Source organism: Lupinus angustifolius, chromosome LG08 (genome assembly GCF_001865875.1).
Source record: "Lupinus angustifolius cultivar Tanjil chromosome LG08, LupAngTanjil_v1.0, whole genome shotgun sequence".
In the NCBI taxonomy this organism is placed as follows: Eukaryota; Viridiplantae; Streptophyta; class Magnoliopsida; order Fabales; family Fabaceae; genus Lupinus; species Lupinus angustifolius.
Window position 1 is genome coordinate 352060 of NC_032016.1, and position 18612 is coordinate 370671.

The 18612-nt window shown below is 33.7% G+C and overlaps 4 protein-coding genes across 5 annotated transcripts; 1 reads left to right on the forward strand and 3 right to left on the reverse strand.

The window, feature by feature from the left end:
* LOC109354211 (actin-like) lies at positions 3-12270 on the reverse strand. 2 transcript variants are annotated; one of them, XM_019596551.1, is made up of 5 exons: positions 12259-12270; positions 1783-1852; positions 1244-1637; positions 304-917; positions 3-200 (listed from the first exon to the last, which is right to left on the reverse strand). In XM_019596551.1, exons 2-5 carry the CDS (start codon positions 1840-1842, stop codon positions 135-137), a joined length of 1134 nt encoding a protein of 377 aa, XP_019452096.1. In that variant the 5' UTR covers positions 1843-1852; positions 12259-12270; the 3' UTR covers positions 3-134. The 2 variants fall into 2 exon arrangements, with proteins under 2 accessions (XP_019452096.1, XP_019452095.1); XM_019596550.1 differs by lacking the exon at positions 12259-12270 and adding an exon at positions 3249-3357.
* On the reverse strand, positions 4559-6928 carry LOC109354215. Its single transcript, XM_019596554.1, has 3 exons — positions 6848-6928; positions 5559-5706; positions 4559-4795 (listed from the first exon to the last, which is right to left on the reverse strand). Exons 1-3 carry the CDS (start codon positions 6889-6891, stop codon positions 4736-4738), a joined length of 252 nt encoding a protein of 83 aa, XP_019452099.1. The 5' UTR covers positions 6892-6928; the 3' UTR covers positions 4559-4735.
* LOC109354214 lies at positions 9101-9716 on the forward strand. The gene has a single exon (XM_019596553.1). It carries the CDS (start codon positions 9174-9176, stop codon positions 9585-9587), a length of 414 nt encoding a protein of 137 aa, XP_019452098.1. The 5' UTR covers positions 9101-9173; the 3' UTR covers positions 9588-9716.
* Positions 10060-18326, reverse strand: LOC109354210 (transcription initiation factor TFIID subunit 6). Its single transcript, XM_019596549.1, has 12 exons — positions 18020-18326; positions 16533-16619; positions 14999-15100; positions 14800-14908; positions 14138-14241; positions 13918-14055; positions 13725-13820; positions 13254-13378; positions 12665-12797; positions 11667-11792; positions 11357-11465; positions 10060-10668 (listed from the first exon to the last, which is right to left on the reverse strand). Exons 1-12 carry the CDS (start codon positions 18143-18145, stop codon positions 10310-10312), a joined length of 1614 nt encoding a protein of 537 aa, XP_019452094.1. The 5' UTR covers positions 18146-18326; the 3' UTR covers positions 10060-10309.

Here is an 18612-nt window from a genome sequence, read left to right on the forward strand (position 1 = left end):
GGACCATTTTGAAAAACAATTCCTTGCCTTGTAAAATCATCACTCCAACAATAGAATAATATGAATGGATAACAAAAGCTAGAATGAAAAATAGTAGTCTTTTTTTCCCTCAATGACCCTATTTCTCACATAGTTTAAAAGCACTTTCTATGCACAATCGATGGACCGGACTCATCATACTCCGCCTTTGCGATCCACATCTGCATTCGAAAAGGGTAGTTCGTCGCATTAGCAATCGTATATAAGAAGGTTTCTTACAACAACATTCCGAGATTTAAAGAAGAATGGAGTAACTTAACATACCTGTTGGAAGGTGCTGAGGGATGCCAAGATGGAACCACCAATCCAGACACTGTATTTTCTCTCGGGAGGTGCTACCACCTTGATCTTCATGCTGCTTGGGGCTAATGCGGAAATTTCCTTGCTCATTCTATCGGCAATACCTGGGAACATCGTTGATCCTCCTGAAAGGACAATGTTGCCGTAAAGGTCTTTCCTGATATCGACATCGCACTTCATTATGGAGTTGTATGTTGTCTCGTGAATGCCCGCTGCTTCCATTCCGATCATGGATGGTTGGAACAAGACCTCTGGACATCTGAAACGCTCGTCGCCTATAGTGATGACCTGCCCATCAGGCAACTCGTAGCTCTTCTCGACGGAGGAGCTGGTCTTGGCTGTTGCTAGCTCTTGCTCATAGTCGAGGGCAATGTAAGCTAGCTTTTCTTTCACGTCCCTCACAATTTCACGTTCTGCTGAAGTGGTAAAAGAATATCCACGTTCCGTCAGAATTTTCATCAAGGCATCGGTAAGGTCACGACCAGCCAGATCAAGACGAAGGATGGCATGTGGGAGAGCATAACCCTCGTAGATAGGGACAGTGTGGCTGACACCATCACCAGAATCCAACACAATACCTACAAATAGAAAAGAAATGAATGAAATCGAAATATGTCAACTACCTAACACGTGAAAGCTTTAAAACAATTCTCTATGATCAATGTTTCCGATTTCGAAATGCAGCCCAGTTCACACAAGGTAGTTATTCCAAACCTAGTGGCATGTCAAGTGAAACCAAATCAAAAGGATAATTTTAATTTTGTTGCCATGTTTCTACAAAAGTGAATATAAAATATATAAGTTCTCTAGATACTAAGTATTATTTTTCAATAACAATTTAAGAGATTCAAGATAAGTTCAATCTATAATCTGAACTTGATCGAAAAATTCAACAATTGCTTACCGGTTGTACGTCCACTGGCATACAATGAAAGAACGGCCTGGATGGCTACATACATAGCAGGGGTATTAAACGTCTCGAACATGATTTGAGTCATCTTCTCACGATTAGCCTTAGGGTTAAGAGGAGCCTCAGTTAGAAGAACTGGATGCTCTTCTGGGGCAACACGGAGCTCATTATAGAAGGTATGATGCCAAATCTTTTCCATATCATCCCAATTGTTAACAATTCCGTGCTCAATGGGATATTTTAGAGTCAAAATACCCCTCTTAGACTGTGCCTCATCACCAACATATGCATCCTTTTGGCCCATGCCAACCATCACACCGGTGTGACGAGGACGACCTACGATGCTGGGAAACACAGCACGTGGGGCATCATCTCCAGCAAATCCAGCCTGAAAATATACGGTCAAATTAGTTATCTCAAACTCGCATAGAACAAAAAGAAATCCCGGTTAAAGTAAGAAATGTTAACAGGTTCTTTTATATTTTAATGACAATCTTAACAAATAATATAAATAAATAAAATCCATTCAATACCTTAACCATTCCTGTTCCATTGTCGCAAACAAGAGGCTGAATATCCTCAGCGTCTGCCATCTTCTACAATCTGCTCGATAAATGATAAATCGTCACTAGAAGTGCACTGTTTCTATAAACATGGCAACGAAAATAGAAGCGGCAAATGAGTCGATTAATATATCGGAAGGTGGATACTGAATGAGAAAAGATACACTATTTTTTCCTCTCCAATTCCTTGGCAAAGCAATATGCGAAAGCCAATAATTCATAAATTTAGCGAAATCAAATTTGATCATCTTTTTAAATTCATAATGAAAAAACCAAAATAATGGCCGCATATTATTGGTAGAATAAATGAATCACATCAAAAGATTGACCAAGAACAACAAGATAACTGGTTTGAATCATGCAAAACAGAAAGTGCAACACAATTATGCTTAAATTATATATATTCCCTTGTTCTTCATTTTGTTTAATTTGTTTCCATTCCATTAAGCACATCAATAATGCAGCGAGTCACTTTTGAGTGTCATCAAACAAGTTGACATAAAAACTACCGGTACTAAAAAATCATAGACATTTCAGCATGCAATGAGAAGATCAATGGTGTCCTCGATACAATTTAGCAATGCTACATGCGATAAACTTCGACAAACGATCATCCGAGAGATATCTAAACTTCGAAAAGAAGCTAGCATATCGGATTGAATGACAAACATTAATGTACCCAAGCATGGTAGTAAGTAACTAGTATCAAACAAATAAAAATATGTATTATACATATACTATTCCACCAAATATACTCACACATTATTACATTTCTTGTTTAGTATCTCATCTTTTTCTTTTCAAAGGGAGATTCACAACATTTCACTTTCATCTCAAATATCACCACAAATAATTAAATCAATGCAAAAATTTAAATAGTGCAAATCATTGTGTTCTCTCAATCTCTAACAAAAAAACCAAACTCTTTCCTCATTTAGCTGAAAACAACTTTCTACACAACCATTGCTAACCATCATTGATTCAATCACATTAACAATAAATCTCAAAAACACAAGTATAATGGTTGATACAATACTCATTTAAACCAATCAAAATTGTGTTTTTTTAATGCCCACTCTATAAATAACACCCAAATGGATCAATTGAAAAGGACCCAGATTAAAAAAGTTAATGAAACATCAAACAAATAAAAATTCTAACAAGCCAATCCACAATAAATTTCAAATTTTTATTTATTAAAAAAAGGTAAAAGCAAAAAAAGATACAAAATTTATCACACACAATTGACTAAATCAAAATCCAACAACTACCCATTTCAAATCCAAACACCAAAAAGCCAATAAAACCAAAATTCAATGGACCCATTTAACTTAAGTAAAAAATGACACATTCAATAGTTCAAATAGAAAACAAAAATGACAACAAAAAAACAGATCCAAACGTAACATAAACATATGAATGAACAAAAAAACAACCTTTGGGGAGGGAAATGCTGAGGGTGATGGAAGGCAGAGAGAAAGAGAATGCACAGAGAGAGAAGAGAGAGAGTTTGAAAAGGGCCAAATGCAATGTGAAAATATGGTTGAATATAAGAAGCATGAGATGAAATGTGAACCGTTGGATTCAAATTTAAATCAAGAGAATGGTTCTATGAAGATGAATGGTGTTTGTTTGGTTCCTTAATCCTATTCTTATTCTCTCTTTTCCACATCTTCCATTTTCTCCTTCCTATTTTCTAGTCTTTTTCTTTTCAATCTCAATTCACTTTCTTTCCCTCTCACCTATATATATATAAATATGTTGAGAAATGCAAAATTATATGAGAGTGATTGGAAGGAACTTCTAATATTAGCTCTTAATTTTAATCGAGTTGTGGTGTAGACACGAGTGATAATGTGATAATGTGATAATCATTTAAAAGAGATATTTCATTAATTTAATAAAAAATAAACTTGCCTTTTTAATTGAGCTGTGGTGGAGATATAAGCATTGTTGTCATGGTCGCTTAAGAAGAGTAAGCGAGTAATGAAACATAAATAAAATTTATACATTTTAATCGAATTGTGGTTCAGACACAAGTATTGATACCATGATCACTTAAAATATATCACTTTAAGTTGAGTTGTGGTAAAGATACGAGTGTTGCTACTATAGTCGCTTAACATGATCAATTGGGTAATTAATAAATTCTATCTTTTTAAGATAATCTATAATGTGGACAATGCTACAATCTCTTAAAAATGAAAATGAAATCAATTTATCAAACAAATCAATATTAATCAATCTTCAACCCAGAATTATATAATTTCATACACCTAGAGATACCTAGGAGTAAGATTAACTCTTGTCAGACAAAAAAGTAAAATATTTTTTAAATAAATAAATTTGTTTAAAAGTATAGTAGTCCATATTGTTAGTAAGCGTACCGCGAATTGAGTGTTAATATCTTCTCCGATTCATAATCAATTCTCAAGCTTAGAACTTAGTATCAAAGATTATTTTATCCAATTTCAATTTAAAAGATAAATCGTTTAGAAGATGTTGAAATCTAGTTCATCTCTTCCTAAGTCACAATATCGGTCTTCCAACTGATAATTAGTTCACGACATTTGTTCATCCATTTACATTTATGTGAAAGATTTATAAATGTTATTTGTCATGTCATCCCTTGTATTATAAGACTTCTAACAAATATTGAGGAGAGAGAGAGAGGAAGGACAAGAGAGAAATGAAGTTCTTATATAAGCACTAATTGTCAACATTCAACAAAACATTCTTCCCATGATAGAATAAAATAAACCATTCATTTATTTTATAAAATGGAACTGAATGGACCAATCCAAACCATATATAACAACTATATATTTAAAACAATTATAGATTAACAATATGAAGAGCACAATCCACTCTTCAAAACATTGTCATCTTTGTGATATTAAAAAGAATTCAGAGGAGAAGAAGTTCATTCTTTCTCATCTAGTATCTGCTTACTCCCATCAACTTCATCAACAGAAGGCAATGCCTACATAGGAAACAGTAATATATGTGTTGATAAAAATTATACCAAATATTTATCTATATATATATATATATATACAGAGAGAGAGAGAGAGACTCTATAGAAACTAAGATGTATGTGGTAATTGTTGATGAGAAAATCAAGGAAGTGTATTGGTCAGATATCCATGGTTTTTTTTCATTATTTCATTAATGTCAATGGCATTACACCTAAAATGCAAAATGCAGAGAATTAAGATTCCTACTGAAATAAATGACAGGATAAGGAACTTGAAATGTATATATATATACACATGTATATATATGTGTACAATGTACAACTACAATATCTTCACTTGTGGGACTCCTACATTGCTGCCCTATTTGAGAACGGGCCTTGATGGCGGCTTTTACCCTGTCGACATGAGTACCCAATGTGACCCATTCTTTTTTTTTGGCAGCTCTACTCACCTATTACTCTATCGACATTTACTTTTCCACTAAATGTTGAACTAAAGTAACTGTACAATATTTGCACCGTTGAGTAAAGGAATGAGAGTTAGCAATGGTCCTAAACATGCATTACATTCGAAATGTAGTAGACATTCATTTGACAATGTGAAAGAAATTTACAGGTTTTAATGATGTACTTAACCAATCTGTGTTATATAACAAATATGAACAATTCAAAAATCCAACTTTAACAAGTAAGATAAACATACATCAACCAAATCTAACTCATAACACTAGATCAATAAGGAGCAAAAGATAAGGGCATGGAAGCTCACAAGATTAGGTTTGTAGATATTGTGGACAACAGAGGCACCAGCAAGAAGAGAGCAGACGACAACGACACAGGACCAAGCCAATGATGGAGTCCCTGTCGGTTGCCTTCCACCTCCGAACTTTTTATTCATCCTCACAAAATGCTTCTGACTGCGTGTTAACCAAAACGATGTGAATGCAATGGCCAAACAAGACCTCCAAATTATCTGAGAGATATTGACACAATATGTTGGCAATACTAACCTTCAAGTAATTAGAAATATAGAAAAAGAGAACTCATGCAATTTATTCACCTATTCCAATGGAGTTAACAAATAACAACACACTCAGAATTCCTAAATACTAGAAAAGCCATGTATAGAAGTCTAAAAGTTAGTGTATCAGTGTCTCCACCTTATCTTGTATCTCTGCGGAAATCTATGATAGAATGTACATTATTTGCACTTTTTAAAGAACAGAATATCAGAATCATTCATAGAAAGACAAAGTAGGATCCAATTAACTGGGATATAAGGCTTAATCATTAACAAAATGACCAACTCATTCACTAAAGGGATCCATAAATAATTAAAATGATTGGATCATTCAATAGTACTTTACTAAGTTCAGTTAGCATCCATGCCAAAAAGATTGCGAACAACTTAGAACTGGCATTTCAACAAACCAATCATAGACTTTATGCTACAACTTTCCATATCAAAAAAGTCAGTAAATTGCTACAAAATGATCCATTAGACAAACAAACTCAAAGGCCAAACTATTTGCACATCATTCCAAGAAGACCCGAGATAGATGAATAAACTAAAAAAGATCCTAACAAGTGTTTTAAATTATGGTTACGACTATCATGAGTTTACCACAATTGCAGGAAAATGCGGTCGCTATTCGCGATACCATTGTGTAGATTTCCGAAACTGCAATAGTGTGGTCACAAAACACACACACACAATGATCCATTCCATACCTCGTATGTAACAGAAAATAAGAACATAGTCATCTTATTTATTTTGGGAAAAGTATAAGTAATTCCTGGTTCATGCATTATATCAAACAAGTTGTAAGCATTATTATTTTTTAAAGTGAAAAAGCATAGTACAATAGAACTACAATCTAACTCAGGCATTTCATCAAGCACATCATGCACAACTAACAATTAACAATTGTTTACATTCAAATCTGAATAGCTTCAAATTTTTTTAATAAAAATAAAGTAACATCTTACAAAATTCAACAATCATTTCAAATTTCAAATCAATATAAGAAAATAAGAAATGGGCTCTGTGATTTTTACCTATGTTCGAATTTTCTGTTGATTAGAACATGTTGAGTTTTCATTCCTTTTCTTTGATAATTGGCACAGTGGACTTTGGGCTTTTCAATTGGGCCTAGTTATTTTTGGCACTATCACCCAATTATTGTGAGCCTAATAATCATATGCAAATTAATTATTAATAAACATGTCATAATATAGAATGAAGAGGAATGATAATAATTTGAGAGGGTTAGTTTTTGAGATAATAATTTAATGTTTAACATATATGGTTTCACTAAATTATAGACATTTATTAAACTATTTATGAAATTTTTTCGATAAGAGATGTATTTTTCATAGGCCAATTCAAACCTATTTCATAAGATTTGATTCGTGATGAATATTTTTTATAAATTTATTTATGGGTAGAAATATGCTAAGCTACTTTTCATAAGTCTATTACTGTATTTATTATAGGTCAGATCAAATTGTAATTTTTTTAACAAATAGATGAGATTAATATTTAAAAAATATATATTTAATTTAACATGTAAATCTTTAAAGGAACTTTAAAAATTAAGCTAGTGTACCAAGACCATTGTTACTTTTTCAACTTGTCTTTGTTTATTTTTTCAACTTGTTCTAGTTTGGATTTAACATTGGTGATACTAGTAATAGCCTTGGACCCACCCATGTTACTTTTATATATATGATAGTAAAGTTAAGATATTATATAAGGGTTTTACAAAATTACTGTGTTTAGGTTGGGAAACCCGAAACCCAACAAGAACGAAGATTGGGTTTATTTTTCAACTCGAAGAGTTTGTGTTTGGAAAGGTAAAACCCAAATCCAACCAAATTTCAAAGTAGAAAAAACGGGTCAATTGTTTTTTTCTTTTTATATGGGTAGAAAGAATACTTGGAACCTTCCATCATGATTTTACTTTGTTGTTAAATTACCAATCAAAGTGCAACAATAGGCATAGTTTTAGAATGAGAATAAACCAAGAAGATCCTTCATTCAAGGCATAGTTTTCAGCTTATAGAACAATGTTTATATAATAAGTGGGTATCTTTTTTAGGACTTTCAACTTGTTCCTATTTCAAGAAATACCTCCTCCATTATAAAAGCTAGGCCTATACTTAAAGGAATTAGGTGCCAAAATACTTACAATGACCATGTGCCATAAACCCATGTAATTGAGGCCATTTGATTTACGGGAAAAAAATGTATAAACTGACAATGTAAGAGATTTATATATTGTCAGTCAACATCTATCATTTATTTTTAATTATCATCGACTTTTAAAAAAAAAACAATACAAATGAATGATAAATAATATACTGATTATGTAAAAAGTTTTACAGGTGTATAGATGTTACACTACTTCTTGATTTAAAGAATTTGTCCTGAGAATTAATAATTATCCAACAATCACATTCATAATTCAAAGGTAGAAAGAAGCATATAATTTTAAAAGGACTAAACAAATACAATGGACACTAAACAAGAGAAACCGTACTCATTACTTGAAGCAAGTGGTAAAGGACCAAAACTGTGGGAAAAACTAATTTTATGTGACTTTCAAATGTTTAATACTTTAATTAGAGTAATATATATCATTATCGATATAAAGATTTATATACAGTTAATTTATTGTTTAATATTCATTTGTATTACTTTTTTTAAGAATCAATGATAATTAAAAATAAATGATAGATGACAAACTAATAGTGTATAAAACTCAAGTTATTAGTACATACATTTTTTACTCATGTTTTATTTTATTTAAATTTATTTATAGTTCACATGGATTTCATTAATTATTATTTAGATTGTTATTAATTTAAATTTGTAATAATTCGGTTTAAAATAACTTATATTTAAGTTTAGCAAATATTTTCATTCAAATTTTTTTATGATTAACTAAAATGTCATATCCAGTATATAAAGTGTATGCAAAATATTAAAATTTGGATTACTTATTGGATCCATAATTCTACACATATATAATAAATAGTGAAACTTTTTATTGATTCATCCTCCTTCAAATAAGATGATATAAGAAAGAGTTTCAATATGCTTGATTCCCCTTAAGCAAGGTCTCAAGTTCGAGTCTTGTGGATGAAAAAAATATCTATTGGAAGAGTTAGCCCCACGTACCTGTGAATGTTCCTGGTTCGGACAGGATTATCTCCCGTGCGAGGATACATGATAGTAATATATGCTATTTGACCAACCATTAATAACTATATGTAAATGTCTATATATACTAAGAAGAATCCAACTCTTTTCTTCAAAGCACTAACATTTGCAAACTCATAACCCTTTTGCCTTCTTTTTTATCTGAAATAACAAAGAAAGATGAGTGTAGAAATTTTAGATGGTGCCACCATTGTGAACTTCATTGAAGATGAAGAAGCATTCACTATCTCTATATGTAAAAGATTTGCATACCTTGACAAAGACAATGATGGTCTTCTTTCCTATGCAGAGATGTTGAAAGAGCTTCAATGCCTAAGAGTTTTTGAGACTCACTTTGGTGTTGATGTAGAGCCAGACCCGGATGAGCTCGATCGAGTTTACGAGTCGTTGTTCATTCAGTTTGATCATAACTTGAATGGAACAGTTGATCTTGAAGAATTCAAGGAGGAAACTAAGCAGATGATGCTTGCTATGGCAGATGGAATGGGTTTTTTACCAGTTCAGATGGTGTTGGAACAAGACAGTATCCTTAAAAAAGCTGTTGAAAAAGAGTGCAACAAATTTGATGCCTAGGTTCTACAACACTATGTTTCAATAGATTTCTACAAGTTCTGCATGTATTGGAATGTTTTAATGTCATGTTTGTTGTTATTAATGTTTCTAGTAAAACTGTCTACAATTATGTTACTTTGAGCACAATTGCATACAATTATAGGGCGGCACAATGTAGTCGTGGAGAATACCGAAACTACAATTGTAGGGCACCATGATGCAGTCTGATAATGAACTAATCTTTTTCAGGGTACATAACTGTCACTCCTAACAAGTTCACTCCCGAGAATCGAAACTTACCATTAACCTAATACGATACATAGAGATCCAGTAGAGCCTTATACCACTAGGTCAACGCCTAATTGGTACATGGTCATGGAGAATAGCAAAACCAAACCTTGCTTCCTCAATTGTGTTTGTGGATTTCAATTTAAAACTCATTCATAAATTATAACTATTTAGATCTAATAACAAGTTAATGTACCCATATGAGTATTTTGGATACTTGAATTTTCTATTAAGCTTCAACAAGGAATTTATCATGGTATGCAAACATTGACATTCATCATTCAACATCTAAAGCATCAAGATTCTGAGGAACCAAATATTCAATCACCAGAAATAAACTTCTAAACTTAGATTATATTACACCAAGGAGCAATATCAGATTGTTCTCGAAATTAGCATCCATGGGTGATCCATCATCTTCTTTCAACAAACAATCTAAAGACTCCTTCAGAAAGTTACAAGAACATGTACATCTCAGGAGCAGGAATGAAGGAAAGAATGCCTTCACCGAACAACTCAAACAGTGAGACGAGGATGCGTCCAGAATCCAGTTCATCCTTCCAAACCTGGGCGAGTGCGGCCGATGTCTTCATCGCCAGACTATCATCCCTGTTACCTCTAACTGTGCCATCTAAAGTGGTTTCGGTTTTCGTCTGCCCGGAAGATGATGAAGCAGGATCAGCTGACGAAGCTTGAGTCCCTGCCTCGCCTAATGGTGCAGAATTTGTCATAACGACATCACCCTCGCCATCGGTAGCCGTTTTCTTCAAAGGTGGTTGCTCTTCCAGTTGCTCAAGGCTTGCCTTGCGCTTATCTTGATAATCAATTACGAAAAGGAATCAGTATACAAAGTAATCATGGAAAAGTACAAAACTAATGGTTCATACTTTGGCCTTAGGAAAGTCTTAAGTGGACCAATGCATAGTTTTTAAATCAGCATAACATTCAAGAATAAAGAAAACCATTGGAAAAGTTAAACTCTTGTGAAATTAGCAACCAAGGAAAAGAAGTTTAAATGCAATTAGATTATCTATTCAATAGTTTCGAAAGGTTATACTGAAGAAAAGTCCACCACATTCTGAAGAAATTTATAAAAAAACAACAAATTTATATCATTTACTTATGGATATGGATTCTCTTCTGATTTTTAAATTTAACCATTTTACTTTCGGACATGGATTCTTAGATTTCGCATTGGGTGACTCTGACCCGTTTTTGAAATAATTTTTTTAATTAATCAAAAAACATAAAATGAAGAGAGAGAAAGAACTATATTTCCAAAATCAAAGTCACCAAATGCAAAGAGAATCCAAATCTGTAATGTCATATGATTTATTCTAAAAACCAGATTCAAAAGCTCCATTCCTTATTTAGTAAGATGCCAATACCGATTTGCAGGTCCCTTTCATGGCTATTAGTGTATTAGACACATTTGTTTCCATTAAATTAACCATACTATGATCAGGTTTAAAAATCATGGTACTTATTGGGAAGATACTCACAAGTTGAAGTAAGAATTCTTGCATTGGTCTTCCAGAAAGCATGAGGAAAAGGAGACGGAAAATTGTGGAACAACTTCAGTCGATCATATATACACTGACCTGCAGCACGCTGAATAACACATACAATCATCAGACCAACCAGATTATATTGATACGACAACAATGACCGAACCTTTATCCCACTAGGCGCCTAGGCGGGGTCGGCTACATGGATAACCAGATTATATTGATGCTAATGTTTTTTAGTCATGAAAGAACATACATTTTTACTAACAAGTAACAAGAGTCTGTATTTGATAATAAATCTTACCAGCAAGGCTCCATAAACACGCCAAGCTTCCTGCCTTTTCATCTCATTTTTCTGCTTCTCGAGAAGCATCTCTGGTTCAAGAAGTCGCATATATGGTTCAAGATTTGGCAGCAAAAGAAGGCGAACCTACTTTCAGATTAAGGGTATGCATGAAAAGAACAGACTCGAGTCAGATCAGGTATCTATAAGAGATATATCACATGCATGCATGACTTTTTTAAAATTAGTTAATCTCATCCTTAAAGTTCCCTCTTATACAGTTTTGTCGTCAAGATTGCAACAACAATAACAACTAAACCTTTATCCCACTAGGTGGGGTCGGCTAAAAAGAGGTGAAACATGAGGACTTCCCAGGAGAACTCATCCTAGTACTACTCTCGCCCAAGCACGCTTAGTGCATTTGTCCTCAAAATTGCAATTGGAGAAGAAAAAAACTATGTTACATGCTTGATAAAGTATATGAAGCAACATCAAGCAACAAGCACCGTTCTTTTCCCCAAACTGTGACTTTAACCAAGGTGTCAATATGCTACATAATATTGAGCTTCTACTGAAATAACCTTTTCTTCACACTGAGCATATATATCAGTACATTGGGAAGATTTAATAAGAATTAGCAAAAGTATATTGTGGGGCATAATTTTATTGAATTTGAAACCTTAAAGATTAGACCAATCACTTACAATTAATAAGAAAATTGATATAAAAAGGTTGATCTTCAAGGATCAAATTTGTAAGTTTGCTAAAATACACTTCCCCTATCTTTCCATGAAACAATAGCCCCTTCTTTTCTGATGCCCTTAAACAATTTTTAATGGGCAATTCTGATACCAATATACCATGAAAGACAACGTTCTACAATGCACATAACAAGGTTAACTTTCAACACAGAATAAATTTGATGTACTCATTTATTCATTTTTGTCTTCCAAAATATTTGTCGAATGTTTGGGTTTTAACTGATTCCTTAATTGCCAAGAGTAACGAGAGGTGCATACCACATTGGGTCCCAGTGCTGCTAACCCTTGAATTGCACCATAGTGCTGTGTCATTGCCTTCTTCGGGTCCAAGAATGCATTCAGCAATGTTTTCGTCAACCGGGACTGTAGATTACTATAAACATGTCCAAACCTGCACAACACATTTAATGCAAGACAAAATTCGCAATGAAATCGGCAAGTGCCTGACAAATAAACCACAGAATATTATGAACCAAGCTAGATGCCTTTAGTTATTAAGCAAAACCCTATTTTCTGGTTTAAAATTTAATGATTCAACAGTCTGTACCAAGTTCAACTTCTTCAAAGCCAATGACTATGCTAGAAGTTGTTTGAAATCTCAACAAAAAGCATAAGCTTTAGTGATACAAATTCAGAAAAAGGAATCATTGAAGTGTGCCTTTGAAAGGCTAAACTCAACGAATATATGATTCCATGGCTATGTTACTATTGGATCAAAGAAGGAAATGTAGAAAATATGCAACAACTGCAACAAAATAGATGGCATGCCAGAGAAAGTATCCGGTGAAAGTTGCATACATTTCCCTTGATGCACACCATATAACAGAATACACTGAGGATATCTCACCTTTTGCATATCGAGGCAACGAGGTTAGCTGTAAAGTCTCTAAGTTCCCAATGGTCGTCTGCCAATCTACTGCCCAACCTTTTAGCAACGAGGCAGGTCACAACAGATGGCATCAATTGGTGTAGCTGAAAAGCACGGAAAAATAGAAAGAAAACGAGATAAGAGAGAGATCCGCACTAACTCATTCATGTGAACCAAGTTATCATTCCAAGTTCCAACCCTTGTCAGTTGCCACGCCATGTCGAAATGCTGTTTGCTAATTTGCTTAAACATTAATTTAAATAATAACAAGTATATCAATTTGCTTAAACAGAACATTAATTTAAACCCTTGTCAATTGCCACACACGCCATGTGAACCAAAATAACATTAATTTGAATATTAATAATACTAATTCGCTTAAACAAAGATTGTGATTACGTCAGCAAGAGTAGTAACAAGTATACCAAACCAAACAAGAGGTGAACTTACATAAGGTTCAATGTGGATATGAGGGTTCTGCAGAAGGCTATTAACAACTCGCATCAAGGCAAATAGAAGAGGGAAATTATTCAAACCACGAGAAACCTGACAAGAATGGAGAAGCACGCAGTCGATATGGGTCAGAACGTGGGTGACATTTTCCTTCTTATTCACCAACATGAGAATAAGTAAAAAATATTACCTCGTCAGCTATAAAGCATGTGAAATAAGGAACTAATGGATGAAGTCCTGAATCGGTGGCCAAACTTACTAACGCTTCTTTAAAGAGAACCGAATCAGACGCACTCAAAGCTAGCTCAGTCACTTTATCAAAATACAGCTGCAAATAACAGTGTAACTAATATAAATAACCGACAGAATGAGAAACAAGATAGATCAAAGTGCCTTCATAATTTCAATACCTGAAGCTCCCTGGATAATACGTGCTTAACAGGTAATTTGATGTCAACCGGAAGGTTATCATTCTTCTGTTCTTCCTTTTTCACATCAGCAGGAGCTGAAATTACTGCAAATAAATTGACAAAGCAAAAAAAATTAAAAAAATCGGCAAGGGAGTGCAAGTTATAGATAATAGATAAATTGGAAGAATTCACAAAGACTCAATTAACAGAGCATAAGGTATTAAGCTACCAAAAAGTTCCGAGTTGTCTGGATGAGGTGTATCTCCAAAAGTATCGATAACTAGCTAATACTACAAACATGCATATGAATATCTGTGCATCAGTATATTTAGGTTAATATACATTTTCAAGTCTACCGTTTCCAATTAATAGTTAGTATTCACGAATATGTTGATTATTTATCGATAACTGTGTTTCCACAAACTAGTCATGTGACGATCACCATGCTACAGAAACACAGAAAAAGAAAGTATTTAAAACTGCTTCAATAATCACATTTCACATGCTAACAGTAATATCAGAAAACCATACATTCAGGATGTTACAGGTCCCTGAAGACCTAAATATTAGTTAACTTACAACCGATTTCAAAGTTTTGTACTACGAATCATTCATCGGAGAGCAAAAAACTACTTGTAGCACTACCAAAGTTAGAGATCTACCTTCTACAGGAGCATTTTCTGGAATAGCAGGTTGTACCCCTTCAATGGCAAGCCAGTGGCAAGTAATTGCAGTGTCAAGGGGTGCTTTCGGCAAAGAAGCTTCAATAACCTATAATTAACATAAACTATAACTTTAAGGAGGTGATGCACTCCAAAGTTTAAATACAATTGAAATAGTAATGATTGAGTACCCCCTTACATCTTTTAAGTCTATATCCTTGTCTTCGATGTAAAACAAATCCCTGTGCCCGGCAGCTCTTTTGAACCATAAAGGACCACCAGATGTAAATCCATATATTGGCTGACATAAGGGGGAAAAACAAAAGTGACAATGAGATCGGAGACCAAACTAAGCATTTTGTACAACGAAAAACATGTGCACAAGTTTCTATATGATAGCTCTAATATGAATAATTCTATTGGGAAATAGAAGAAAATCATAGAACTTCCAAGTTCTCAGAAGTAGACATGAATATGATAACCAATATGAACTATGAAGATGCTTCTTGAAAAGTTTACCCTTACATAGACTCTCACATGTGTCATTTAACTTGCAGAAAAAAAGATATGTTTCTACTTTCTAGAGCTTAAATTTATCTTCACACAAACCAAATAAGCACACAGATCTTTTATCCCCCAAATAAAGAAGAAAAATGGAACCTAAAAGCATATACCCTTTTACAATTTGTGGGTTTAGAAGTCATTCTGGAAGCATAAATCAATAAACAAATAATCTAACAAAGATAAATGAAGAACCATGTGAAGATAATGAAGGAAAACTAATAAAGTGCCTACACTTTAGAGGCTATATGTTTTAAAAATGGTTTGGAGAGGCTCTAAGTTTAAAGATAATCCTTTCCTTCTACAAGAATATAATGAGATACACAGTTGATTGAAATGAACTTCTTTTATTTGATCCTTTGTATGTCTTTAGGTAGGGTACAGAATTACAGATAGTAAAAAAGCACTGAATTTTTCTTTTGGCCTAATGTAAAGGATCAAAATCAAACATACTTGATTAGTATATACTATCCTAACATTATAATATTGTAACGGGCTAGAATATTTTTAACAAGATGTTTCATCATATTCAACGTCACGTAAAAGTATCCTCATCTAAACCACTTGCTACTGACTGGTCTGTATTGCATAACTTATTACTGAAAAGATAATTTCACTATTTATCTTTAGAAGCTCATGTTTCTTTAATGGTGTAAGAAATTAATTTGATTTAATAAATGATTCCTAGTGCTGCATTGTGTAAGCCAAATAAAAATAAAAAATCACATGATGGGAGGGTTCATGGCAAAGGATGTAAACAAAACTGAAATCTACCACTCACTTACTTGAAAAATATTCATCCTTCGAGAAACAAAACAAAACGAAAAGTGATGGAGACTTGCAGTTAAACTATACAGCTGACAAGTTGAGCAAGATGCATTTTGCTTACTATAACAACATGCAGATAGTTCACATCCAAATATATTAACTTTGAGTGGGAATCCACTTACTCCAAGAGCCTATCCTAGCCATTAATTCTAGGGAAATCGAATGGTTTAGATCTACTCACTAATTCAAACCATTGAATTTCCTTAGAATTGATGGCTAAAATGTGGAGTAAGTTCAAAAAACTTACTAACAACCCTATTAAAACTAATATTTTTCAAGAACACCACTTGCCGAAAAGCCAACCACTTCAACACATTTATTGGCAGTCTAATTAAGGCACTTACTTCAACATTCCTCATGTTCAATGCACCATCAACATCATCTGCTGTCAAAGTGGTTCTCTTAGAATGGTGCATGCATTTGATTGCCTCCTGTGGTTTGAACAAGCTCTGTCAGAGAAATACAAAGTACAAAGTAGGATATGCCTGTTGCGGCATGTTCTATAGTTCAACAATTGTTTTCTTCAAATGTATTTCCTAACTTGAGTGAACTTCCCAAAAAATAAATAATTAAAGAAAGGAATTAAAAATGAGAAAACCACACTAACTTGTCCTAAGGTTTCGACTAATTACACTTGACACCCTTAAAAAGGGTGGCCTAGTACATTAGCCTCCAACCTAGTGGGGTCTTGGGAGAGTAGATATATGTAGCCTTATCCTTACAAGCGAAGAGCTTGTGTCTAGGATTTGAACTCATTACCTTCAGGTCACAAAGCAAGAAACATTGTCAATGCGCTGAGGCTCGACTTTCTTTTTTAAAAAATCATTTTGACATTCCTTAGGGTTTTGTTTGCAAGTTGGATTTTGGAGAGGAATGAAGGGAAATAGAAGGCTTGAGAGCCATAAAATACACTTGTGAGATGGCTCTGGAGTCTCCTCTTTCCCCTCCAAAACTCAACTCACAAACAGACCCTTAAGGTAATGAAGGGAAATAGAAGGCTTGAGAGTCATAAAATACACTTGTGAGATGGCTCTGGAGTCTCCTCTTTCCCCTCCAAAACTCAACTCACAAACAGACCCTTAAGGTAATGAAGGGAAATAGAAGGCTTGAGAGCCATAAAATACACTTGTGAGATGGCTCTGGAGTCTCCTCTTTCCCCTCCAAAACTCAACTCACAAACAGACCCTTAAGGTAATGAAGGGAAATAGAAGGCTTGAGAGCCATAAAATACACTTGTGAGATGGCTCTGGAGTCTCCTCTTTCCCCTCCAAAACTCAACTCACAAACAGACCCTTAAGGTAATGAGTGGAATAAAAGGGTCAGGAATGGAATGGAAAGGGTTAAAACGGTGTTCCATGATTTGAAGTTGTTTTATTAATGGAATGTAACTACTAACTTTCCCCTCCAAACCTTGACTGTTTCCCCTCCAATTCAAGGTGGAGCCAAGGAATGAGCATGGACATTTTTTCCATTTCATTTGACCCTCTTCAAAACTCTCAAACACCCCCTTAAGATTTAAGTCGGTCGCGCCGTGCAATAGTAACGACAACTTAATCCTCAAGAGCAAGCATAACAACAACATAAACCTCAAGAGGAAAGTATAATCACACCATAAATCTTACTCAATATAATTCCCCAAAACAAAAAAGATCCTAATTGTAATTAAACCAAAAACTCAAACAAGGTTAGTGTAATTTCCCTACATCAATGAATTCCAAACAATATATTCAACAACAAAACATGAATCAATAAAAATCCAATCTTTAAGCATAAATTACAAGTTATAAATCAAAATCAATTGAAATGATAAACAAATTGAGAATGAAAAGACCTGCATAATCTCTCGAATTCGATATTCCACATCAGGAGCAAGAGCAAGAGCAACATCAGGAGAGAAATTATTGATCCCAATACTTTGTGCAATAACTTCAATGGTTTCTTTGGGAACAATGCTCATATTCTTAACCCTTTTTTTCAACAAACTAAGATGTTATACTGAAAACAAAACAAATAAAAACACATACATAAATAAAGACATAGCAAAATAATAAGGTTTTTCGATTGTTTTATGTTTATTTGGTCTGATAAAAGAGTAGAGAGAGTGATAAAGGAATGAACTTGAAAGTTATGATTCATTATTCATACCTTCAGCAACAGAAATGACTCAGTGTTGTCGATTTCTTTGTAGACCAAGCCCATAAAATAAAGGCACACAATACAAATAAGAGTTTAAAATCCGTGCACCGCCGAGTTTTTTATATTTGTATTATTTTTGTTTGATAGTTAATAATGATTAATAAATCAACCGGTGAATAGTTTGTTAATAGAGTAAAAAACATTTACACACTATTAATGTATACATATTAAATCCTACGAATCAATCATACCTCTTGTTTTTTTGTTGAGTAAAAATATATCAATAAT